Below are 27,970 nucleotides of genomic sequence, written 5' to 3'. Positions count from 1 at the left end.
GCACACAAGTTTCCTTATAGATCCCAAACCAGATGTGGAGGGTATTTCTGAGACTGGTAGAACTTAATTTTTCATTTAGCCTATTTGCTTGGTTGTTACTTCTTCAGACCTCTGTTTGAAATATGAGCATATTCTTCATTTAAAATGTGCAAAAGTCTTGGGCAACCTATAATTTCTCTATATTTTGCATAACTTTAAAATAGTTTTTATTTTTTTTAAGTGCTCTATAGCCTTGATCAATGTATTTCAAAGTTGCTCTTTGGACATTGGCTGCTTTTTAAAATTATTTTCAGTTCTATCCTCAGACCTGAGAGGGCAATGTTTTAACAGGGTTTAATCTTTCAACCATAAAAATTTAGGTGTATTAGACCAGTGTTATCTTGATAGATGTGTTTGGGTGTGTAATTTATAAGCTGTTTGTGCTGAGTTTTATGGGCTTGGGATGATGTCTTTAGATGGGGCAAACAGAAGCCACCTCATGGTGCCTTTTCAAAAATGGGACATTAGAAGACTTACAAAAATGCACTATATACTACTATGTGAATTCTATAAATTTAAGGCTTTCCTACTTGATATTCAGTTTTTGTTGTTTCAGCAAGTCAGTAATACTGGTCGAATGCAGGCATCACTTTCTGTCGGGCTTGTTCAGTGTGCACAACCCGTATTTTATTTTCTGCAAACATATATCTAGTTATGATTCTGCCAGTAATGTAGAATCGCTGAACAAATTTAAAGGTATAAAAATATAGTGTAGCAAGCTTGTAAATGGATGTGCCACCATGCTGCTCCCCCTGGTGGATCCACAAGATATTACCACTAGTTTTCCTAAATGCTGTTTAGGAGCATTGCTACTAAGTTTGTTGAGCCAAGAAAAAAAAAGAGGAATTTGCTGGAATCTCCAACTCAGTCTGAAGCTGGCTGCTTTTGCCAGATCAATCTGTGTTATGTCACAGGCAGGGGATATTATCATGCTCATCTATCAGCCAGCAATCAGTCAGGTCCTCGTGGTCCTGTTAGGGGAGAGGCAGCCATTTTAAGTGTTAGCTAGCTAACAAATGTCATTAATCTTGCCTGTATGTAATGTGAACAGACAGTGTTAGTTTACCAGGATCAGCACAATTACTTGTGTCTAAAATGTGTTATGTTTCACTTAAAGTCCCTGATTGAACCTTCGAAAAGTCTACCAGCAACTAGACAGAAACAATGGCAGCTTGCCTATACTCTATTTGATCAGCAACGAAAATATAGTGCCAAGTCACTGGAAGCACATGAAATAATCAGAGCTCCAGCTTTCACATAATTTTTCAATTCAAAGCAATTTTTTCAACATTATTTTTATGATGCAGGGAGATGATTTCAGCTCACTGTGAAACACAGAAGAGACTTGTATGTTTAGATTTCAAGGAATAAGAGTGAAAGCTTTCCATATTACTCTTAAAAAGCATTTTGAGCTTTTAAGATATATCACTTTTGCTGACTGGCTGAAAATAATTTTATTTCATGTGCAGGCAGAAAACAATCAGGCAGCTGCTGGCAGTCTGTTTAGTTACAACATGCATAGACACATGGAAAGACACACACACACACGCACTAAAAATTCCACCCACAGCTGAAGCTGAATAATCCTTCTCTGAATTCAATTCTCAAAGTGAAAGCTGTCAAAAGAGGACACAACTCTACAACTTAACCAGCAGGACAGTGCTAGTAAACTGTGTGTGAATGTGTTTGTGTCTGTTGTGGTCAGTGATTTTGTTGCACTTCAGTTGCGGAGGGAATTTGACTGCTGATATGCTCATTGCAGCCCACGGCAAGACAACTGTGTGAGTGAGTGTATGTGTTTGCTTGTGTCTATGAGTCACTGGTGCTGAGAGGAAGTGGCATTTGGGTGGGCAGGAAGTGACCTGTATCTCAAACGGGATGAAGCAGAACTGGTGACCAGACTCACAGACACCGTGCTTGTGTGTGTTTTATCTAAGGAATTGTTTCATAGGGAGGCCATGCATGGAAGAACCACAAAACAGTGTCAGCAGTAACATAGTAGATAGAAATAGATGGAGTAAGAGAAAGCATAGAGGGGGGTTGTCTTGGTTAGAGAACCATGAAATCATCACCCATTACTAAGAAACCTATAGAAGCTACTTTCAGCTGCTCATGTATCCACAAAGGGATGCTCCACATATTTGATTTGACAGATTTTTTCACCAGATGCTCTTCCCGACACAACACCAAAGGGATTTGTGTCTCCTCCCAGGATTAAACCAGGGATCTTTTACTTGTTAGGCAAATTTGTAAACCACTACAGTATGTCGCTACACCTTTTCAAAAACACCTATGATTTGAAAAAAATACAGCTAATCTGTCAGCACACCTGCTCTTATAACGAAAGCTACATATTTAATGATTGATCAGCTGATCAGTGATTGAAAGCGATTGCTTCTCAACCAATCAATCAGCCTCAGGTATAGCTGAGGTATGCCCACTTTGCAGCACATTGCAGTGATGCAGATTGCAAGAAGTCTGATTGTTCTTCTTGCTGTGTAAACACGCAAGAAGAGTTCACCACCCCGGGATGTGAACTCTTCTCTGGATCAAAATGGAATATGTAACAGAATATGTAATATGTGTATATAGCATCAGCATTATGCCCAATAATGCTAATGCTAAAGCTGTAGCCAGTAATCTGCCAGTGCATCCATCTGTTGTTTCTTCAGTATCAGCAAACATTTGAGCTTAGTTTGTTCATACATTTTCTGTCTTTTACTGTGTCAGTAATATTTGAACCCTCTGTGGTCTCAATCATCATACATCAGAGCTGTCAAACTTATTTTACATTATAAATCATACAGCCCACTTTGACCTTAAATGGGCCAGGCCAGAAAAACTACTCCTTCTGTCAGTGAAGTTGAACTATTCATTTAATCCCGGAGATATCTTGACAAAAATTCTTAAATTGTAAAAAAAATAAATAATTGCAAGTCCTTACAATGTCAGGAATAAACCTGTAAAATTGCATGTTACAAAACAAAACAACATAAAACAGAAACAAAACAAAGAAAAAACAGGAACTTTTCCTTAATTAATTTTTTTTAATCTTATCTATTACTAATTACTTGGGTGTAGCATGAATGACCTGTGGACAATCTTTACTGATAAAGATTGTAAAACTTTGTAAAACTGTAAAACTTTTAAAGATACAGTGATATATATTCAAAAGTTAAAAATGTATGCCCTCCTTCATGTTTTCCAAAGTTTTCCGTCGAGTCGGATTAGAGTCTTCGCCCGGCCGATTCTGGCCTCCAGGGCTTATGTTTGACACCCCTGTCACAAGTGGTAACTCTAATTCTACCATAACCCTACCCTCTAATGTCTAATGTCACAAATGACAACTTAGACCTTAGAGAGTTAAAAAAAAAAAAAACCTGTTAATCGGTTCTTGTATAGGTTTTTTTTTAACACTCAGCTCAGCACAAAGAATAAAACGAAGCTCAACACAACACTGTAACACAACACTGTAACATTGAACTTTAGAGGTGTAATTACACGGTAACACAGACAAGAAATAATTGTCTGATAAAAAGCATATGATGACCAGTTTTACTGTTATCTTGAAATTGTCAGTATTGAAATTGTCAATATTTTTTATGAACTTCAGACAGAAAATTCTAATTTAAAAAGTTTGACAAATACTTATTATATATACTGTCAATTGTAGTTTATAGAAAGAAAGTCTGAAACAATAGATCTGAAAAAAATAGAAGTAAAAACACTATCTGATATTTCAAGTTTTAATTCAGTGTGAAATCATTGCACATTTAAATAACATAACTTTCCACTTGCATAGTGTTTAGGCAGTCATTTTGTTATGTCTTTATCTAGCATGTTAATCCTGCAAAAATCATAAAAGATCCTCTTTTATCATCTTTCACTTTAAAAATATTTTGTCCACTACAGAGGACATAATGAATAATCTAGGTCTCTGGAGGAGATATAATTCACTGGTCAACATAAAGATTGTGTTTTTAATGTGAGCCCTTATGTAGTCTGTATAGAGGACTGTATTGTTAACAGTAAAATCCTATTTGTACTGTCAGGCATGTGTGAAATGTACGAATGAAACGTCTCATGTATACAACAGCAACACCGTTAATGCGAGTAAGCGCAAGTAGGTCAAAAGAAATCGTGTACGGCCTCTTTCAGCCATCTGTCACCTTTAGGTGGTTTAGTGTACCCTTTATTGGTGCTGTCAGCACTGTCTTCTGGACTGTCTGCATAATGAAACAGCTCTGGATTGAAACAAGGAGACAGAGTAAGAAAGACACACCAGTCAAGAGAGTGAAGGAGAAATACTTGTGCGTGAATGTGTTTTGATCAATAAGTGAGGCATCCATGCAGTCAGCCTTGTTAATGTGTCTCACTAGCAATGACCCTCAAGGCAAGATGAAGGACAGAAGAATTAGAAAAAAAGGCAGAAACGTAGGAAAAAAGACGTGGAGAAAGCATTTGTTTCTTCACTGTTGCTTCATCTTTAGAAAAGAATTTTTTACGGAATTTGAATCGAAATTGACGTGCGTGCCACGTTGTTCAACACTTTATTTCAAAATACAGATAAATAGCACTGCTGATGAGAAGAACTCTTTATGTTACTGGACAGTGATGCAGAAAAGAAAGGTCAGGCAAAGTCTTTATGAAACAAAAGAATCGCAGAAATCCGCACCTCGATATGCAGCGTTCCAGTTCTAACTTCTAAAATGTGTTTTCAAACACTGAGTACATTCTGAGAGAGTGCTATCAGAGATCCTCTTCATTTATTCAGAGCGTCACACCCCCGGTGCCTTCTAAGTGCATTCTGGCCAGGAAGAAGATGCAGCAGAGTTCAAATTTCACCGTGGTGAATTCTATTAAGGTAATCAGATAACCTTGCTGGCAGGAGAGCTGCCACTCTACAACAGTGAAAATACTCAACAGTGTACACAGCAGTGAAAATGGGAGCCAAGGATGTAAGTGGCAGGAAATTATAAACACTTTTAAACTCGTTTGGTGACATGCCAAATTTTTACTGTGCACATCTGGTTAAACACACAGCAAAATTAAAACCGAGCTTAAGAATTAATCGCTTAAAACACGACAGTGACAAAGGTGTAGATTACCGAGGAGCATTAGACAATATTTCCACAGAGACATGGGTATTTAAAGAATACCTGAACCTGTAACTACCAAAGAAGGAAAATAGGACTTAAGTAACACTGTTTTAGAAGGTGTTCAGAAGGGTGACCAGTGGCCCAGTTTCAAAAGGTTAAAGGTCAATACTGCTCTATAACTGTACGCACAGAAATTTGGCACTGGATTCGTAATACTACTTATATAGTTTGTTGAGCCAAGAAAAAAAAGGAATTTGCTCCATCTCCAACTCCATCTGAAGCTGGCTGCTTTTGCCAGATCCATCTGTGTTATGGCTCCAGCTCTGATTGGTAAATGACAGGACACAGTGAGAGCTGGATGTGACTCCTGGCTGACAGGCTGGCTGGGTGTCCAAAGCTGCTCTAAATGGGATTGTTCAAATGTAACAAGGGGATGATGGCAGTGAAAGCATTGTTTTGCCATTTTTTTCTCTTCTGAGAAGAGAAGCATACTGTCTATAATCTGTGTTAATGCCATGATCCAGGATTTATTTGGTAATTTAACAGAAAAGCTTGTGTAAATATTTTTTTTTTTTTTAATTTAATGAATAAGCAGGACAAACACTAATGATTATTTGTTGTTTGTATTTTATTTCTTGTGTATTTTATGATTTTTTTTTTAGATAAAAAATTTGTCTAGAGGATCTGATATATGGCAGTTGAACATGATAAAGGTCCTAGATGGGATTAAAATAAGCTTCATTGTCTAAATGCTTAGTTTTTGATGCAGTACTAAGAGACTGTGGTTTATGTAACGATTTAGAAACTATCCCCTGCATGAATCTGTGTGTGCGTGAGAGAGTTTTTACACAAAAAAAGTTTTACAAGCTGTGTGTTGTCCTTAACTGAACTGAATGATGCGATGAAAATGGCAAAAGAAAAGAGAGTTGAACATAACATATCCTCAATTCATTAAATGCCACCATAAAAGCCACTGCCAGAATACAGTTGCAATGTGTCATATTGTCAAAATGTGACATTACATGATTGTCAGGTTTTAAAATTGCATTGACAGGGTTAAGGCAACTTCTCAAAAATTATCTGTCCCTAATATCCGCTGCAGTGTAAAAAAATAAAATAAAAAAGGCCCGATGACAGTGACAAAGAAGGAACATTTTTTATGGCAAATTAAACAGCCAAGCCTGACATGACATAGAAGAAAAGAAAAAACTCTCCAAGATGTAAAGTGCAATGGTGAGAATGTTGACAGCGTAAAAAGATGATAACTGTCTGACAGCAGCGCTTCAGTTATCTTCTAGTTTGAGATCATGTGAACAGACAAGGTTAGGGCAACTTATTAACAATGCTGTTTAAAAAAATAAAAAAAAAGTACAATTTTAAAAGTATATTGTTTCATTTCTAAAATCAACATTCAACTATTTTTTAATTTGTTTGATCTATATAAATGACAGAACGGACGGACGGACGGATGGACAGACAGATAGACAGATAGATAGATAAGCTTATCAGCACCATGTAAAATATATATTTCAGCATGTTAGGATAGTGAAGAGTGATTGCTTTGTTAACTTGAAGAGGGGGCAGCTGTAGTAAGTGCGTGAGACAGAGTAGGCTACAGCAACTGGAAGTATTAGTGGGGAAAAAAAGCTTAGGCATCATTCAAGAAATATGAGATATGAAAAAATATGGCATCCAGAGGATGTCTTATATTGCTTATGAGGACAAGTATTACTACTTTTTCCTCATTTCCTTGTTTATGTAACCACCTTCACTTCCAGACGATAATGTATCAAAGGTTTCCCACTGCAGGCTTAAGAAGACACCTTCACTGAAGCTCAAAAATGAGACGAGTGAAACAATATTGTAATGCAACTGCATTTGGGTGAATCTGACTCTACTGACAGCCACTGGAAGTGAAAATGGTACCTAAAGATGGAAAAAAGATATAATCACCAAGAACTTTAGCAACATGCGCATCAGGTTAAAATATACATATGTCATAAATAGATGTGCCAAATACAGCATGTTGTGTACCTACAAACCTGCTTCCCACCTACCTTTGGACTGTACATGCATTTGATGAGTCATGATTTGTAGAAGCAAATAACCGCTGGACTGACAGCATGAATACAAGACTTGTAATAAAGCAAGAGAGTTATGATTACCTCAAGAGCCCCTTGTGAAAAAAAAGATGTAGGAGAGTGAAAGAAAGACAGAGCAGGATGCGCAAGCGATAGAGTTAATAAGTTCACGGGGAAAAAAAGATATGAGAAGGGTTCTACAAATATATTCAATTCAATTTCATATGCAATCATGTGACTACAATTAAAATCATCTTCATTGCTCTAAATGTCATCTAACCACACAGGCTAACTGTGATAAGTTCATTTTATTTGTTACATTGTTCCAAATATAACAAATGAGAAGTGTACAGTATAAATACGCAGTGTTTAAATTGAGAAGTAAATGGTTTCAAGAAAATGGAGAATTGCTGTAACTAATGACAACAACTGAGAAAAACGGAAGGTGCTAAAAGAGTAAGTGGCAGCCCTGATTGAAAAAATTCCATGCACAAACCACTGTAATTGTGCTGTGATTGCTACAAAAATAAAAGCAAAGCATGGCCCATGTAAATGCCATGCAGTGATTACGCTGCAACCTTCTTTGGAGTAAACATAATCACCTTAAGATATTGCTCTTGTTTGTGAAAATGTTGCTGATATTATAGCAATTTTGCGTGCAAGATGGCTATGTGTGTGATTTTCTGTTTTCTTTCTGTCTTTCTATATAACCCCTGGTCTTCCTCTCTTGCCATCAGAACGCTAACAACTTGTGGCACTTAGTTAACTTGAGACAACATGATGTCTTCAGTCTGTATGTGTGTGTCTGCATCTTGTCTGCAGTATATGTCTCAGTGTTCATGACAGTGAGTCCACCCTGGGGAGTGGTTTGTGCGCGTGTGTGTGTGTGTGTGTGTGCACTATTTTTAGGCACATCTCAAACAGAATGCATCTTGGGAAAAGGTACGAGTTCAGCCGAGCGAGCATGATTCTTACAGTCAGTTCTCTCTCTTTTTTCTCTTTCTTCTTTTCTCTCCATTACTTTTCACTTTTCGTTACTAATTTCCCCGTCTTGCTCATCTTTTCATATCCTCATTTTTCTATTTCCCTAATTTTTTTAATAAAAACTCTAATGTGCCATTACTACAGTATTTCTCACTACATCCATCCACTAACAAATTGTTTTCAAACAAAGACAATTTGTTATCAATCATGTTTTACTACTGTCGTGAATGCAACCAAAGGTGCTCTGCCAAACTGGGTACTAGTACCTGAATTTAAGTATGCATGTCTATTTTTAACTTCCAGCAAAGACTTTGGAATTGATGTGAAAATGACTTGAAAAGCCTCCTAGCATTTATTCTCTCTTTGGTATTCTGTGGGTGCTCTCCACCTCACACTGCAACCCCTCCTCTCTTCCCTGCTTTCTCTCCCAGCCAGAGGAACGTTTGGTATTCCAGGGATTGTCTGCTCTTCTTTTCTCTCCAGTCTACTCTCCTGCTTTTCTCCCCTCCTTACTCTTTCCAACTATCTTCTCTTGCATCTTGATGCCTCTTCTTTTTGCCTTTTTTTAAGTGTATACAAGCCATTTTTTTAATTGTTTTTTCAACACACTGATTGTGTCACGGAATAAGAATTCATTCATTTATGGGTGATAAGCATGGGTCAAGGTCACACGTGCCATTACCTTACACATTCTGCCCCGTGTCCTTTAAAAATCACAAAATCAAACTATATCTAAATGCAGAGGCTTAAAGATGTTAGTACACACAGAATATGAGACAGTTGTCATCAAGTATAGCCTAAAGGGACTGATCTGATCACCAAATAAACTGCAGTGAGTGCTGGGATTGTCCTCTCAATGTTCTCTGCCTGAAAACAGTGAAGAGGACTTGTATCAATAACAGTAAAATCGAATTGCATCGTAAAAATGTGACCACGCATCAGAGGTAGCGAGAGAAAAGTTCAGAAAACAGAAAAAGGTTTTATTAAAAAAAAGCGCAAGTTACAGCGACAATGAAACTTCAGGGGTGCATTATATTTTATGAGCACTGTTACTTTGTGTAGTTTGATTTGGTTTTAAACTTGGTGGTTATATTCGTGCTACGTTTTATGTTGTACTGGCAACATAATAATGTTCCATCACCAAGTTATTATTTTCACTTTCAGCATTTGGTTTTTTTTATACACAGCACTATGGTTGTTGGTAACGTTGCTTTAAATTTCTTCCCTGTTAGTTTATATATTTTTATTTTGTGAAAAAGTTGCATTCATCAGTTTTCTTAACTGTTCAACCAACTTATAATTGCAGGACAGGTGAAGGTTACGTCTGCTCTCATTCCACATAAAGGTGGTTTACACACTGGACAGGTTGCCAGGGCAACCAAAAAGATACAGCCAATTGCTCACTTTTACAGCCACACTTATAAGAAGGATCCCCCACCCTAGAACAAAGGTTAAGGTTAATTATTTGTATAGGATGTTCTAAAGCAAGTCTAATTTCACTTTACCTACAAACATCTGCCATGAAAAACCCCCAAAAGCAAACAAAAAACAACTTTATACTTTATATCTTATCTTACTTGCAAGATATATGTAAGATGAAGCGATAGCATTTAAACATTGCAACTTCTGTAGCTATAATGGTGTGGTATCAATGAAATGGCTCCAAATTTCTGTGTATACAGTCAGCTACAATGATGGGAATCAAACCAAAAGCATAAAAATATCCAGATATCCAGTTAAGATTCAGGTGAGAGCAGCATTTAATTTGAAACTTTTGAAATGTAGAATCTAGAAACCTCTCTGAACTCCAGCAGAATATGCTATTTGGAATCTCATTATACACTCCAGACTTCTGCAGTTTCTCATAAGGTTAGTGACATTGTTTACCAGAATCTTTGTTTCTTTTTCTTTTTTTTACTAAGGCTGGTATTGATTGATTTTTTTTAAAGTAACTGCACATATATAAACTGTCTTCACCTACAAAGAATAAGACTGTTGATGTCCTCTAACTCAGCGGTCCCCAACCGGTCCGAGGCCCAGGGGTAAATAAAAGTAGTACCGGTACGAAAAAAAAGAAGATTTATTCATAACACACGTAAAAAGACCCAGGAAAACCGAGTTAACGATAAAAACGATAACAAAATAACGCTTAAAACCGATAAAAACCCTGAAAACCATACATTTCACACCTGAGCCTCAACTCTCCCGGCCCGGTACCAAACGACTCACGGACCGGTACCGGTCCGAGGCCTGGGGGTTGGGGACCGCTGCCTTAAAGGCCGGCCCGTGAAAATATTGTCGGGCATAAACCGGTCCGTGGCGCAAAAAAGGTTGGGGACCGCTGCTCTAACTTATATTTGGCACTGCATTCCCCAAACAGTTTCCTTAATGTATCTGTCTGTATATTCATATTATAAACTACAATAGCACTGCAAACTCTATTCTTCAAAAGGTCAGTGAAGTAGAATCAAGAGAATGAACATATCACAGTTTAACAAAAGAAGCAAGAGCAGAATAGCAGAATCGCTGCACTTGACTGTTTCAGTTCTCACTATGTGTACATAATAAACAAGTAACTGGGTTTATGCATGATTAATGAGCAATGCACGTGGATGAAAATGTATTTTGCTAAGACAGAACATTAATCAATTATTCATAATGACATTAAATCGATGTATGTCTGCTGCTGACGAAAAATAAATAAATAACATTTTTTAACTAACCTGGCAGCACAGTTCTCGTTTCTCTTGGCTTCTTTACTTCTCTAGATATGATACCATTTGACAGACCTATTTAATATTTTTGCTATGATGGGACCAATGATCTACAAATACCTATATTAGAGGTTTTAATGAACCCTCATTCAAATATACTCATGTATCAAAAATGAATGTAAAAAGAAGAAAACTGAAGACTGTAATTTATCGGCAGAAGTGTGTAAGTCTGAAATATTCCTGTATTGAGATGTGTATGTTTGAGGGCTTTCTTTCCCTCCCCCTGTGATGCACCTGTCGGCCTGTCTGGGATGTTTGCTGGGTGTCACACATAGGAGTTAGATTAGGCTGAAGACCTCTATAACCCTCTAAAGTATAATTGGCTTTAGCTAAATGATTGATGTCTTTATTTTTTTTATAACAAAACATACAAAGTTTCCCCGTTTTAAGAGAAAGGCTAGTGCATCTTATATGACATTGTTGGAATGAAAAGAAAATCTAAAACTATCTCTTATCTATTTCTGTTATGTCTTAATGGGAACTTTGAAAAACATAAATCTGACAAGGAGTCCATTTGTGTAGGAGAGAGACTACCAAGTGATCAAAATTTTATATAGATATTCATTGGAACAATTTTAAAAGCCACAACCAGAATTTGATTATAATCTTCCCATTTTCTTTGGATGGCACTGATGTGTTAAAGATTTAAGGTGTGAGACAGAGCCAGAGTTACAAACTCAGACAGCGGAAGCCAGAGAGGAATTGAAAGCATGACTGAGAGTCGGAGAGAGAGCGTAGCTAAAATGACAGTAAGCGAGCACTTTTTGTCTCGAAGATTTTAACACAGATGTTATAAGCTCCGCTTATCATCAGAGAGAGAAACAGAGAGGATAAAAAGGGGCGAACAGATATGAAAATGCTAAAGAAACCTTTTATCTCTGCCCCTCAATTCACATTCGGCTATTGCAGAGCATTGGAATTGCACTGAATTGTAACTGGTGGAACATGAGATAAGAAAATCTAAACATGGGGGGCCTTAAGTCATGTTATTATGAATCACATACTTTATAAATCTCCAAATGTTTAAATTTCAGTGAATGCAGCATTAAATTATGGGGTCAGTAATAGGGTAAGCAATGCTCAAATTGTGTTATGGCCAGTCTCAATGTCATATGTTATTACAGTATGTGTGTGACTTTGAAAACATCCTTTCTAGTAGAATATTTAGCAAGAAAATCAAGACCACTAAAGCAGCTGTGGCCTCATATAATCTGCATTAATTAATAATGTGTTTAATGCCAGGCATCACATCAGTCTAAGTGGGACAGCCCCCAGGAATATGGCTAGGTTTACAATGGCACCAGTGGTGCCACTAGAATGCCACGCTGAATCACTGCACCTGCTTCAAACTCCAATTGGCCAGGAATGAAAAACAGTATCTTGATTCCAACACAATATAATTTGATGGATCCCAGCAAGTCCTTTAAGCCTGAAAAATAGATTGAACCAATTTCAACACCATTTGGCCAAAAGCTGTCCAATGCCCTTTTCTGGTTATAAGACTAAAACACTGGTTTCTTCTCTGACACGTAACTGTCACACAAGACAGACATACACAAAAAAATAAAGTTTTCATATGGTTGATTTTATTGAATAAATCTAATTTCTGCAGAGAAATGAACAATTCCAAGCTACATTATAAAGCAGGTGTTTCCAAATAAACACCAGGGAAAACACCGACCTAAGGATCCATTGGTGAAATTTGAATTAGCTAATAAAGAGATTTCCAAATAAAATCAATTGACAAATGAAACAGAGTTAGTTGCTTGCGTGACCATTCTTCACTTGCTTAATAATAATTTCTCCTTTGAAATCGGAAACAGAGAATATTCGTCTTTCATGTAAAAGCTATGCCTTACAACTGAATCAAGCACGTTTCAAAATGTGAATGGTCTCCTTTCCAACCCAGTCCACACAGTTTTCCTACCGCTTAGTACACAGCTGGTGAGTGTCTGAAGGCAAGTTATTGTTTTCTATACAAAATCCAGGCAACCGCAGCAATCTGCCAGCTATCAAAGCAATCACAAGGTGCTGCATTGTATACCTCTTTGAAACCAATTTTACCTAGTGACAGCAACCTACCATAAAACCCCAGCTGAATATTTGCCGAAAACACACTTTAATTAAAAGGCTTACATGTATGCAAAAACATAAAGTGTACAGATTAGTAGTTGACAGACAAGTTAAGGGACTGTGACTGAAATTTCTGTTGGTGGAACTGAACTCAGCAACCTGCAGTGAATTTTGTGCAGAGGTTTCAAACATACATATAACTTTCTGTGTATGTGGTCTGACATTTTTAACAGCTCAAAATAAGCTCAATAAAACATCAAATAAAACCAGTACATATACGCCAGATAAAGGGTGCTAAGTTCAAGCAATGTTATATTGACTCAAATATGTTGTGGTAACTTGATTACACAATCACAACACTCACTAAAAGTGTGTGTGTGTGTGTGTGTCTGTGTGGGAGAGTGTGTGAGACAGGGGTTCTTGGCTCTGACAACATGATTTGACGATGGTGATATTACCCACGAACACTTCTGCGTTACACCGCCATGGCCACACACGCACACACACACACAGCAGGACAGTTGACATTGCTGCTTCGATCGATGTCGCAGACTAAAGCTGGCGTCAGTACCAACAGCGTTATATGAACCAATCCCACAGTGAAGAGCTTCCTATGGTGTTTCAGTCAATATGGGTTAATGGTGTATCGGACTGCTTCTCTCTTTCCTCTCTCACTCTTTCACTCTCTTCACCTCTTCTGAGCACACAGATACACAAATGTGTAGCAGCACCTGACTGTCCAAGTTGACAAATACACCAGTAGTCTTTCCTTCCTTTAATGATTTGCTGTGTTTGCTCTAAGAAGCTTCCCTGCTGAATCCATTGGCTTAGACGAAACACGCAAGCCTATTATTCTCAATGAAGGGCACACAGATACTGATAGGACCAAGGGATAACAGGTCGATATGAAGAAAAAATAGGCTATGCATTGGTAACAGTGAAATGCAGTAAATGTCAGTTGTAATATAATCACTGATTTCACGCCTAAATAAATCATTATTCAGAATGGAAGGAAGTGACATTTGAGTTTTTGTATGAATAACTTTTAGTCACTTAGTTTCCTGCTGCCATTCATTTAAGATATGAAGACATATGTTTGGGGGTGGAGGGTGGAGAAGCTTTACTTTATAACATCTTATTAAGGGATAGTCACATAAACATCAATTGAGTCTCAATAATCTCACTAATTTCCATTTCATGCTGCCAATATTTTATACAGTTACACTGGTATGTATTCAACCGCTTTCCTCAGCGAGTTCATCAAAAAGGGAACCCTAATCAATTCATGTTCCTTTAGAATGACTAAGGCTTGTTTAGAATTTAACATTCATTCAAATCGACCGAGTCTCTATTGCCTTCGCCAATAGTTCTACGACGTAGTGAAAACAGTTATTATCGGGAATCTATAAATGTTAAATATAGAACACAGTCAGTTTATCTCAGCAGTTATAGTGTTTAGAAGAAATAGCGCTGACTGAATTATCCAGACAGCCTCCACAGCATAATGGAAAGTGTGATGTGAGATATTTTTAGGAATCACTGGTGCGTGTGGTAATCTCTAAAGATCCAGCTGGATCCAGTAGATTGGTGGTAAGCTGTAAATAAAGGAAGGTAGAAAATGGATTTTAAAGTGCAACATGAGATAGACCAAGCTCTCTGGATCTATGAGAATAATGTAGTTGTGTTCCTTTTTTTCTCTCACTATCTCATTAAAGAAAGAAACTTTGATTTCATGAACTGTAACAGTTCACATAAATTCCCTCCTAACAAAGACTAGGGCTGCACCTATGTTTTTAATGTTTCGAGTCTTTTGTTTTTATTTGCAAGCTGTAAGCACAATTTCCTCCACAGGAGGTTCATTCAATAGAATAACTATACTATTTGAACTTATTAATGGCATCTGTAATGATTGATTTCTCTTTCTAATGTCTCTATAGAGGCAAACTTTCTCTGACTACAACAATAGCTGGAGGGAAATATCATAAAATCAATGAATCAGTTAAATCCCCATGAAGCCAACTATTTTTGTCCAGTACATTTCCAGTGTTACTAACTTTAATGCAAACAGCAGGAGCACTTTGAGGCTTACTAAACCCTGCTGTTAAAAGAATCAGTGATTCTGAGGATAGTAGTAAGCAGAAAAAACAAATAACTACATACCTAATTTTAAAAAATGAAATAAGTTATTTGGCTGTTGAGGTAAACAGTCTGACTGAATTAATGTTGAATAAGTGAATGTATGGTGAAATTAACATAATAAGCTGCAAAAGACATATTTAAGATAAACATAGAGGCTCATATGCCTTCATTATAAACTACTATCCATAAAACTTAAGTTTGAAGACCACTCCTCTAAATAATATTTTTGTCTGCCAACACACCGTATTTTGTATTCATATTATGCCACGACTCCTTCTACAATAGTGCAATTTTCTGCAATGGCTATTTGCAACCCTCTGAGATTTAGTACGGCGAAACTCTGTGAAATAAAGGCTCCACTATGAAAACTATCTGGCTAGAGGCATCGGAAAAAACTCTAGATGAATAAATCTTTCTTATGTGTAACATCATGAGTAAGGACCCAAAATCCCCAAGCAGGAGGCTGCGATCTTTTTGCATCTCGTCCAATGGATGGTGGCTACAGGGCTCTTGCCACAGTCTGTGCAAAGCCTTGCATCAAGTCAGCAAGATTTGGAAGCTCCTAGAAGTGTTCCTAATGGATTCTACACCAGTCTACACCACGGACAGACAGACAGAGGGAGAGAGAGAGAGAGAGAGAGAGAGAGAGAGAGAGAGAGGAGAGAGAGGGAGGAAATGCCAACACCAAAGGGGATGAACTTCCTGCAATTTTACAGATACACACACATTCAGGCATGGGTACACACACATTACATGTTGTAATGCGGTGTAAAAGTGACACCTCATAATAACATACAGATAATGACACAGTGGATATTACCACAACAACAACAAAATACTCATGACCAGCAGTAACACATGTGCCTGAATATGTACACACACAAGCAGGCGGTCTTCTTTTACTTCCCTGATCCGCATTCACACATTCTTGTCTTCACTCTGTTGCTTTACCAGAGTGATGCCTATGCCTAGTGATGCCATAGGGGAATGTGTGTGTGTGTGTGTGTGTGTGTGTGTGTGTGTCTTTAAAGTGCAAAGCCCCTTTTAACAGTTTCCAGGTCATTTTATTTTCTTCACAGAAGTCCCTCAACAGGAGGAGAAACTCTGCAGCTAGCTTAGGGAATACAAAGAAAAACAAAAGTACACTCAGGCTCTTTCTTTGTGAGTGTGGGCACATTTGTACGTGTTAGTGTAAAGTGGTATAGTGTACAACATTAATTAAGACTTTGAACCGGATTTTCTGTTTTGTATTAATGGTTAAATAATCTTTTTAGGAAAAGCTACAACTGTCCAGAAAACTAAGCATTTACTTTCAGACTTGTGGGACATAAAGTAGGACGTCAGTGGAATTGTGCTTGTTGCGAATCAACGATCAAATTGGAGTGAGAGTTGTTTGGAGGATGAGTCGCTGCCTTGGGCTCTTTCTGAGCAGTTTTTGGAGTGCATTATTCTGCTGCCCCTTGAGAGCACAATTGCAATGAGGGTATGCTAAACTGTTTACAGCTGTTAATGTATTTGATAAGAGAAAATAAAGGTCTGTCATCGCTTTGCATTTCTATTATATTGTTTTAAAACAAAAGAAATAGACTGGCATATCATATGGGTGGGGAAAAAGCACTTCAGCTACACTCACAATAGAAAACAACAACAAACAGTTCATTTACTTTGTGAATGCAAAAGTAAGGCTTTGTATCTGCTGGGTTTCTTCTTACAGGTAGCAGCACTTAACAAATGCTCGGGGGAAGTGCTGGTAGTGCTCCTTGTTGCTAAGTGACAATTGCGAACTTATTTGAGGCGAGGCAGCTTTTTACTAAAAGTTTAACTATTTATAACTTTCAGCATTTTGCACCCAGCTCAAACAGGAATGTGCACCAAGAAATCAAAAATAAGTAGAATTGTGAAAAAAAGAGTTCTATTGGACACACACGTCAAAATCCATATAGTTTCCATAGCTAAGGCTACAGGTCTAACTCCTGATGAAGCAGCTGTAAGAGCACATAAATATTTCAAATGATTTTATGACTGCTATTTTCTAGGGGAAACAGATGGAGGTGATGGCGAGGGAGAGGGGAGAATTGCATGTGACAAAAATTCTAAATTCAGGACCCCCCAAACGCCATCATAGCATCATGACTGTTAATAAAAGATGAGTGAAGCACTTCTCATTTTTTTCCTTCTTCCAGTCGTGTCTTCTGTTTTTTTTTTTTTGTGTTTTTTTTTAAGGGGAGAGTGATCGTGATCTCATTTTGGATGTTGGTCTTCTGGTATTATATTGTGTCGTGAAGTCAACAAATGAGAAATATAGACAGATATGAATGCCACCCTTCTGTTTATCAACTCTTCCTGGTTATCTATCTCTACACCTCTCTCTCTCTTTCAGATTCTCTATTTAATTCTTTCTCTGCATTTTTCTTTCCCCTCTTTCTCTTTCTGCTTCAGGGGAAATTAATTGATGATTATCGTGCCTTGCAGAGTTGGTATGCAAACCTGCTTTTTTTTATCAGTAAGGCTTGCTTTTTCACCACTTATAGCTTTATTTGACAGCACCCACCCACCCACCCCAACCCCCCCTTCTTTCTCCTCTCACTCTATCTATCCCTCTCTTAGGTGACTGGGGTCTTATCAGTAAGCTATGTGCTCAGACTTATAGTTCAATTTGGTCTCCTTTAATAAAAGGATAGAACTGAGAGAAGATTTGTTAAGTGAATTGGCTATGTGAGCAGAGACAGGGGCATATACAGACAGAGACTGGTTGTTAACGGCAATAGAAAAAAATGGATTCTATTCTAGTGTGGTTCAGTTTAAATGAAGAGGTGCAAAAAAACCTCTTAAGTAATGTAGAAGAGAATGTCATGGGAAAAGAAAGACAAGGAGGCAATCTGATAAAGGATAGTGAAAGATTTGCTGCGGACTGAGACACATATTTTCATGAATCCAAGGGCACTGTCCCCAACTTCCAGATAATGTTGCAAAATGAGTGTCAACCAGAATAGCCCCACGACATCCTTAAGGGGAATCAGGTGAATGTCATCCTTCCAAGGGGTGCAGCCACCAGAGACTTTTTTTGTTTAACTACTTGAATGACCGAGTCATCCCCTCATACACAGACTCTGTGCTTTCTACTGAAGGCATATCTATCAGATTGAGGAGATCTCTAACCCTACTGAGTATCCCTTTCACAGTTTGATTATATCCCCAGTTGAAGTCAGAAGCACCTCATCCAAACCAAAAACAGTGTAGGCAGAAAGTTGCTTCTACCTCCAGAGTCGTCCGACAGGGTGTCAGAATCCCTTCGAGGTCAACAGAAAGTCTTGTTTCAAAGCCCCTCTTAACTACACACACCTATGTTTTTCAATCAGTCACTGTCAGAGTCATGCTCTGCTTTGTCTGTTGGTGCCTATTTGCTGTCTGTAGGGTCCCACGAGCCAAATAAACTTGATAGGACAGCTTCTTCAGTGTGACAACACTGGCCAGCAACATTTGTTTCTGGTATTGTTGACATGACATGGCAACAATGAAGGTGGAAAACATTATCCACTCAGACTTAATGTTCCCAATCCTGTTTTGGAGTGCTGCCGAAGCTTAGTTGCGAGTTGAAGATCCCTGGCAAATAGGGTTTTGCTAGATACTCTGAGGGCACCTTTGCTACATGTAATCCAACTCACCATCAGGTGGTGATAAGTTAGCAGCTCAGCTCCACCTTTTACTTATGTGTCAAAGACATAGGTAAAGATCTGATGATGCAGTTAAAACCTAGGGTGTCCTGGTGCCAAGTATACTTATGCACAAACATGGTGTTTGTTGTAGACAAACTGAGATGAGCCCTGAAGTCCAATACCAAATCAATACTTGGGTTCAAATCAGGAAGACCATTACTTCCAGTCAGTCTAACAGTCTTACTGTGATCATGCAGTCCCCCCATAAAAGTCTCCAGTAGTGACAGTAAATACTAAATAGTTATGAATTCAAGTTCCTGTCTTTGTGACACATTCTTAACATTTTTTTAGAATAATATTCAAATTGACATATTTTTTTGTTTTTATTTTTTTTAGACATTGACAGTGTAGTCTGTATATTCACATGGCTTAACCGTTAAATGCACATTCCTAACATCACGTTCACCCTTCAAATCTGAATCCGAACATTTTAGGTGGTCCCACTTTCTTAATGAATTAGAAGAAATCAAACAACACTGAAATATCTTAAAACTAAATATAATTGTTGATTTGGATTTTGCCTAATTGGTGACAGGAGCAGAGACGTTTTTTATATTTTTTATGCCAAGCTTTAAAGTGAAGTTCTTGATGAGACAGCTAAGAAGTGTTTTTCTGTTATGCAGGTCAAAAAGCCATTCATAATTTAGCGGGTCAGGGCCGTTTGGGTTTTGTTTGACGGCTGTGTTCTGTTGTTTCAGGTGGCAGCGTTATGTTGCCATGAATACCATGTGACGCGCTTTCTCTGCGACTGTGTGTTTTCTGGGTGAGAGAGCGCCTTTTTCTTCTTGTTGTTATGCTAGAGCTACGCCAAGCAGTTGGGTTAGCGGCAGTGATTTTCTGTTGAAAATAAACTGCTGTGCTCCCTGGCAATATGGGGAAGCAAGACCAACGACACCTCTGTCTCTTTGCCTGAGCTCGCCACATTGGTGTCAGAAGTGGGATAGCTCACCCTGGCCGGAATGAAGAGAGGCATTCAGAGGCTGGAGCAAGCCGTCGAGGAGAGCATTCGCTGCTTGGGGAGCTGGCAATTGAGGAGCGAGGAAGCGACCACCCATGTAAGTCCCCCAACGGGTCCCGACAGCGTGGTGTAGTGAGGGGACCACCGCTCCAGCTTCCTGCCCCCCTCCAAGGATGATGCATGGTAGTGGACCGAGTCGGGCACCTCAAGGAACACTACCTGAGCTGCCGTATTGAGGACCAGCCCTGCCGGGCCCTGGTAGACACGGGGTCTACCATTTCCCTAATACGACCTGGTGTACACCCTGGAACGTCCGGGCCGCTTGTGATGGGTTGGTCACCCACCGACCAGCTGATGACTGTGACGGGGGAGAGAACTGACTTGCGGGGGAAGAAACCGTTGCAGATCCGAGTGAAGGATCTGGAGCTGGTGCATGACTTCTGGCTTTCTGACGTCCAAGATCAGTGCATCATCGGCCTTGATCTGCTGACCCGCTGGGGGGCCTGCGTTGACACCGTGAAGCTGGCCATCACTCTTAGTACAGAGACTCTGGCCCTCCAGGGCAGTCAAAAGCTGGGAATGGGGGGGACCAGAGACAGACAAGCCAGGCTTCTGGCAGCTGCCGCTCAACAGACTTCGGGTGCCGGTATCTCTGGATCATCTCTATTCACCTCAGCCCCAGCCTCTAAGCCCGACAAACCTCCCTCGACTGAGACAACCAAGGCTATTGATGACCTGTGGCAGCGCAGCAGTGTAGGTCTTAACATTGACCAACGCCAGCAGTTCAGGTGCCTCCTGGACGAGAATGTGGACATCTTTGCCATCAGTGACAAAGACTGCAGGCAGACGGGGCTGGTCCAGCACACCATCGACACCGGCTCTGCTCAACCCATCCGTCTGCGCCCACGCCGGCTGCCCCTCTCGAAACGGCAGGTGGCGGAGGAAAAGATCCGTGAGATCATTGCGGCTGGGGTGTTCGAGCCATCCAACAGCCCATGGGCGGCACCCGTGGTCCTGGTGGGAAAGAAGGATGGCAGCCCGAGGTTCTGCGTGGATTTTTCGCCATCTCAGTGCAGTGCAGTGCTTCCGCGGATCGACGAGGCCCTGGATTACATTACCGGCTCCAGCTGGTTCAGCTCCCTCGACCTATGCAGCAGTTACTGGCAGGTGGAGCTAGCCTCCGAAGCAAGGCCTAAGATTGCATTCACCATCGGACAGGGGCTGTGGCAGTTCAGGGTCATGCCATTTGGGCTCTGCAATGCCAACGATGTTCGAGAGGCTGATGGAGAGGGTGCTCGTGAACATCCCTTGTAGCCACTGCGTTGTGTACCTGGATAACCTGTTGGTGCGCGGTGGCGACTTCAACAGTGCACTGTCCCACCTGAGCGAGGCCTTCAGTACCATCCGACAAGCTGGGCTGCGACTCAATCCTACGAAGTGCCAGCTGTTGGCGAAAGAGACCACGTTCTTGGGCCTTGTGATCGGCGCTCAAGGTATCGCCACCGACCCCGCAAAGGTGGCTGCGGTCCTGGACTGGCCAACTCCATCGAATGTCAAAGAACTGCGGAGCTTCCTGGGCCTAGCCTCTTACTACTGCCAGTTCATCAAGGGGTTCATGATGATAGCCAGCCCTCTCCACCGCCTGACTGATAAGAGCCAGCCGTTTGGCTGGGGTGATGCCTGCGCTGCGGCTTTGGCACAGCTGAAGGAGGCCCTCACCAGAGCTCCAGTCCTAACCTACCCCGACGCTCGGCAATCTTTCATTGTGGACACTGACGCTAGCAATGTAGGAGTTGGGGCGGTCCTTTCACAGCAGGATGAGGCTGGAGAACTAATGGTGGCATACTTCAGCCGTGCTCTGGGGGGAGCCGAGAGGAACTACTACTGCGTGACTCGGCGGGAGCTGCTCGCCATAGTGCTGGCGGTGCGGCACTTCTGGCCATACTTGCACGGCTGCCGGTTCCTCCTGTGCACTGACCATGCATCTTTAACTTGGCTCAGGTCGACAGCATGGCAACGCTGATGCCCTCTCCAGACGGCCCTGCATGGCTGTCGAGTGCCGCTACTGTCGGCGGCAGTAGGAGCGGGCCCAGGAGGCACTGGGCGTGGCTACTGCTCAGGCCACAGCCAGCGGAGGGATTTGGTGTTCGGGTCCCCCCCCCCGAGCCAGGGATTGATGGTGGGCCAGAGATGGACTACTACAGGAGGCTGAGGGAGCGGCTGCAGGTGGTTCATGACTACACCCGCCAGTGGTTCATGACTACACCCGCCAGCCCCAGGCCAGTGCCAGAGTACGACAGAAAAGAGCCGACGACACCAGGTGCCGAGGGGGAGCTTCCGTGCCTGGCGACAAGGTTTGGGTGTACTGCCCGGTTTGCAAGAGAGGAGTGTCCGCCAAGCTCTGCAGCCACTGGAAAGGGCCGGCGGAGGTCGTGGAGCGGCTAACAGAAGTGGTGTACCGGATGCACATGCCTGGCCCGGGGTGCATGGTGGTGTTGCACCAGGACAGACTTTCACCATACCGACCGCTCACTCCAGCAGCTGCCGGGGCAGGGGATGCTGGTGGCACCCCATGTTCTGATTGTTCCCAGTTCTTTCTGAAATTGTCAGGCAGTTTAAGAAATGGAACAGATTAATACCTGATCTTTTAACACATTATATTAGAATTTACTTTTGTAACTGTTAGCATGATTTGCAGCTATTGTGGTCATTTTTTGTTTCTGTCCTGCTCCCATTGCTCCCCCCAAAACAATTATCATTTCGATATTTGTCTGCTTATGCTGTCAGGAAACCGAAAGAGAGTGAAATTGTGAAACAAATAAATTATTACACCTAATGCAAGCCAACTGCCCCTTTCAAATATACTTTCTTCATCTTTCTGCTTTTTCATTGATAAAATACGGAGGAACGTAAATATATTATTTGAACAGAGCATGAGGTTCTGCAGCAATGCACAGGCTGTAAAAATCATGTGTTCAGTACTAGTGCTTGCACATACTGTATGGATATAGATAGGTCACATGACAGACAATCCCAACTATAGACAGGACAACCCAAACTATTTATAAATGCCATGTCTTGCTTGGATTTACACACAGTCTCAAAAAAACGCACTACCAATCAATCCTGAGGCTATAAACACACTTAAGGGTCCCCACAGATGGGAAAAGGAACAAAGGTAAGAAAGGGTTTTCTTTCAATATACATGAACACATGAATGGGACACATCTAGAAACACACACAGACACACTGCAAAAAGAAGAAGAAGATGTGCACAGAGAGTAACATTTATGTGAAACAAACATGCACTCACACACTGGAGTCAGTGTGAAGATCCTGTCTCTTGAATTAGTCTTTGATATTTAAAGTTCATCATTCATAGATGAACTGTTACACAAACGTAATGAAATATATATGTATGTGTTTAAGTGTGCACTCCATGTGTGTATGCACATCTTCAAAAGGTCAGGCTAAGGATTTGTGTCGTACCAGGCACGCAGACATGGAACAGTCTTTTGTACAAAACACACACACATAAGAGACACATCAAAACTGAACATTCAACTCTTATTGTGGAAATCACAATAAAGAAAAATGAATGCATGGATATAGTATTTGTATACATATAATGTATGGTGTATTTAAGTAGTTCCAACTAATCGACTGATGGCCAAAACAACAGCTCTGGGCTGCAAGCCCAGGTTCGGTCATGCAGAACTATGAAAATGAACAGTTAATCCCATAAATCAAAAGCATAGCTAATCTATGGAGCTTCACCTTAATCGTACACAAATTTGTTGGATGCTTATAAGTGCTTGATCAACTGAGAGTTTGCTTGCCTGATTTCTAGAGCTACAAACAGCCACACCTGACTGACTCCATCAAAAAAAGAAAAAGAAAACAAAAAAAAAAACAAATAATTTCTCCTGCTCTATTTTCTAATCCAAAACACCAGGTCATCACTGAGAAGATGTTTGATTAATCACTGATAAAATAGAAAAACCTCTAAACAAAAACAACAGCAAACAAAGTGTTAAGCATTACATTCAGCTCCATTAGTATGGTCAAAGTCTCAGCACACACACAAGTTACAGGACCTGTAACTATCGTATAACAAAAAGGACTTTCACACATTCTTTTCTTGAAAATCTTACAGTACAATGCATTTTCCGCACCATACCAACAATATGCAGGTTCCAATTTATCACTGTTATCTCTGAAAGGACCACTCATACACATGAACACAATGACACGTTTTCTTACCTTCATACACAGCTTTGAAACCCTGTGCACTCACAGCAAAATCTGTGGTAAACCACAAGGCCAATATGGATCCACTGCTGACTACAGGGGAGGGCAGCATGAATCCTGACAACCTGCAAAAGAGGAAAAAGTAAATTATTGAAACAGCAAGACAGCCCATTTCTGGAAACTAATAATGAGGCAAACCTTTAGGCAAATGTTTATGAAAACCTGAAACATGGAGCTGTAAGTACATGGCTATGTTGATGTTATCATTAAGAATAAAACAATAAAGGTTCCCACTGAAACGAGGTCTCTCCTATTTGCGTGTTTTTTCTCTGACGCTGAAGAAATGCAATTTGTAGTTTGTGGCTTTTCCCACAAAATCTCTGAATCTGCAACAAAGCAAAAGAACCGCCATGATAACTGATCATGTCATGAGTACCGACACGTGACTGCAGACAGGATACGCTTCACTGGAACAGTTTGGTGGTCAAAGTAAAAGACTATATTTGATATTTTAATCTTGGATGGTATGTTCTGAATATAACTACTGCTTCGTCATAATGAAAGAGCCAGTAGAGGTGATATAAGGTTAGAAATATTTGGATGCCTGTAGATTCTTCTTTACAAGGTTAACATAAATATATGTGACTGAAAGGAAACGAATAAAATCAGTGTAGGAAATATGCAGGGTTTTTCCTACACATATTTTTGGCCAAAGCAATTTTAAGCAGCACTAAAAAAACTAAACTATGCCACGTCTGGAGAGTGTGAAAGACAAGACTACAGAGGAATTGTTGCTTAAAAAAAAAGCTAGGGGCAAATAGCTGTTGATAATAATAGGGTAAAAAGATGAATGCCGGTTTTTGACCCAGCATTTCGAGTTTTTGTTGTGGACTCATGATTCATTTCTTTTGGGATTTGATTTATGTTCCTGTTCTATATCTCATTCTTTGAAGTATTTTATTGTTCCCTAGTGCTTTTGAGTTTTTTTCTATGCTTTTCTGATGATGATATTAGTTTCCATTCATATCCAGCCTGTCCTAGTCTCTTCTCTGTGTTTGTATCCCTTTCTGACTCCCCTCTCATGCTCCCATGTTGTTCTGGTCCCTCAGTGTCCTGTCTTTGTGTTTTGTGTCCCGTTTTGTTCTGTCATGTTAGTATGTCTAAGTCCTGGTCCCAGTCTTTATTACTTTCTGTTTTATCTTGATAGACCCTTGTCTCGCGTGAGCTAGGTTCAGTTCTGCTTCCCCTTGTCTCATTGGTTAGTATCAGCTCAGCTGTGTTTCCTCAGGTGTATCCACTCTGCCCTGATCTCCATTTTTGTACTTATACCCTCACTTTGCTTCTGTTCTTGGTCGTGTTCTCCCTCGCAGTTTTGCCTCCTAGAAGATTGTAGAAGTTGTCCTAGAAGTTATCTTGTGTCTGCACCTGCATTATTTTGTATTATGTTAGAATTCAGCATTAGTCCTGCCTTTGGGTCCAAAACCTGCCTCTCACAGAACAATCCATGACACTTACATAAATCATGGGTTAAGTTTATTTTTAAATTCTGATCATTTCAAACATCTGAAATTCTGAAACTAATTAGGGGCTCTTATATTTTGGCAATGTCATTACATTAAAACATTTGATAATTAGTGACTTTTTAAAAACGTAACACTTTAAAAAGTCCAGTTTATTTCCTATAAGTGTATTTATTTTGAAAACCCAAGGCAGGGTGACCAGATGCTTGAAAATCTAGTCCTCTTCTGTAAGTCAGTGTCAGGTTTTTTTTTTTTTTTAAATCCACTATTACGTTTGTGTGTGAATAGAAGAGCAGGTTTAAACTGTGAATGTCAGCTTACACACTTGAAGCTGTGATGATTTGCCTTTAAACTCTAGTGTGACCTGATCTTGACTTAAGATGACTGACTGAAAAGAAATGTGTTTGCGTTTCCCGGCACCGTATATCCATACTCAAAAATACAGACAGCCAGGGATACTGACACATAGAAAAATTGGTTTGGATAGACTGAAAATGTTGCAGGTCTATTTCGGGCCAGGTATTACAGGGAGTGCAGAATTATTAGGCAAATGAGTATTTTGTCCACATCATCCTCTTCATGCATGTTGTCTTACTCCAAGCTGTATAGGCTCGAAAGCCTACTACCAATTAAGCATATTAGGTGATGTGCATCTCTGTAATGAGAAGGGGTGTGATCTAATGACATCAACACCCTATATCAGGTGTGCATAATTATTAGGCAACTTCCTTTCTTTTGGCAAAATGGGTCAAAAGAAGGACTTGACAGGCTCAGAAAAGTCAAAAATAGTGAGATATCTTGCAGAGGGATGCAGCAGTCTCAAAATTGCAAAGCTTCTGAAGCGTGATCATCGAACAATCAAGCGTTTCATTCAAAATAGTCAACAGGGTCGCAAGAAGCGTGTGGAAAAACCAAGGTGCAAAATAACTGCCCATGAACTGAGAAAAGTCAAGCGTGCAGCTGCCAAGATGCCACTTGCCACCAGTTTGGCCATATTTCAGAGCTGCAACATCACTGGAGTGCCCAAAAGCACAAGGTGTGCAATACTCAGAGACATGGCCAAGGTAAGAAAGGCTGAAAGACGACCACCACTGAACAAGACACACAAGCTGAAACGTCAAGACTGGGTCAAGAAATATCTCAAGACTGGTTTTTCTAAGGTTTTATGGACTGATGAAATGAGAGTGAGTCTTGATGGGCCAGATGGATGGGCCCGTGGATGGATTGGTAAAGGGCAGAGAGTTCCAGTCCGACTCAGACGCCAGCAAGGTGGAGGTGGAGTACTGGTTTGGGCTGGTATCATCAAAGATGAGCTTGTGGGGCCTTTTCGGGTTGAGGATGGAGTCAAGCTCAACTCCCAGTCCTACTGCCAGTTTCTGGAAGACACCTTCTTCAAGCAGTGGTACAGGAAGAAGTCTGCATCCTTCAAGAAAAACATGATTTTCATGCAGGACAATGCTCCATCACACGCGTCCAAGTACTCCACAGCGTGGCTGGCAAGAAAGGGTATAAAAGAAGAAAAACTAATGACATGGCCACCTTGTTCACCTGATCTGAACCCCATTGAGAACCTGTGGTCCATCATCAAATGTGAGATTTACAAGGAGGGAAAACAGTACGCCTCTCTGAACAGTGTCTGGGAGGCTGTGGTTGCTGCTGCACGCAATGTTGATGGTGAACAGATCAAAACACTGACAGAATCCATGGATGGCAGGCTTTTGAGTGTCCTTGCAAAGAAAGGTGGCTATATTGGTCGCTGATTGGCTTTTGTTTTGTTTTTGAATGTCAGAAATGTATATTTGTGGATGTGGAGATGTTATATTGGTTTCACTGGTAAAAATAAATAATTGAAATGGGTATATATTTGTTTTTTGTTAAGTTGCCTAATAATTATGCACAGTAATAGTCACCTGCCCACACAGATATCCCCCTAAAATAGCTACAACTAAAAACAAACTAAAAACTACTTCCACAAACATTCAGCTTTGATATTAATGAGTTTTTTGGGTTCATTGAGAACATGGTTGTTGTTCAATAATAAAATTATTCCTCAAAAATACAACTTGCCTAATAATTCTGCACTCCCTGTATAGTCACATTCAAATACTTGTCTGAGAGAGACAGGCTGTGAAAACACATCCAGCAATCAAAGAGAGGAAAAATACAAATCTACTAATTAGAGTGATTAATTTCTAATGAATATATGTCAGTTGTTCACACCTGTCAGTTAAGCATCTATGGTTACCACAGCAATGGGACTCTGTGTAACTATAGTGGAAAAAATAGTGAGAAATTTCACTCAGCACTACTCTCAAGAAACGACTTATGAAAGAAAA

At 40.1% G+C, this 27,970-nt stretch overlaps 1 protein-coding gene and 1 long non-coding RNA gene across 2 annotated transcripts in view; one reads left to right on the top strand and one right to left on the bottom strand.

Moving 5' to 3' along the window:
* Nucleotides 1-27,970, bottom strand: part of LOC120721224 (CUB and sushi domain-containing protein 1-like) — a 412,254-nt gene that overhangs the window by 239,133 nt on the left and 145,151 nt on the right. Inside the window, 1 exon segment of the mRNA XM_040011416.1 lies at nucleotides 24,127-24,239. Coding sequence (XP_039867350.1) covers nucleotides 24,127-24,239 — 113 coding nt within the window.
* On the top strand, nucleotides 988-9,541 carry LOC120721225. The gene is made up of 3 exons (XR_005693133.1): nucleotides 988-998; nucleotides 4,299-4,306; nucleotides 8,956-9,541. It is a non-coding gene; the product is annotated as an uncharacterized LOC120721225 (long non-coding RNA).

Source organism: Simochromis diagramma, unplaced genomic scaffold (assembly GCF_900408965.1).
Source record: "Simochromis diagramma unplaced genomic scaffold, fSimDia1.1 OVJJ01000603.1, whole genome shotgun sequence".
Classification (NCBI taxonomy): Eukaryota; Metazoa; Chordata; class Actinopteri; order Cichliformes; family Cichlidae; genus Simochromis; species Simochromis diagramma.
The sequence above is the reverse complement of the archived record's forward strand: the minus strand, read 5'-3'. Positions and strand labels throughout refer to the sequence as shown.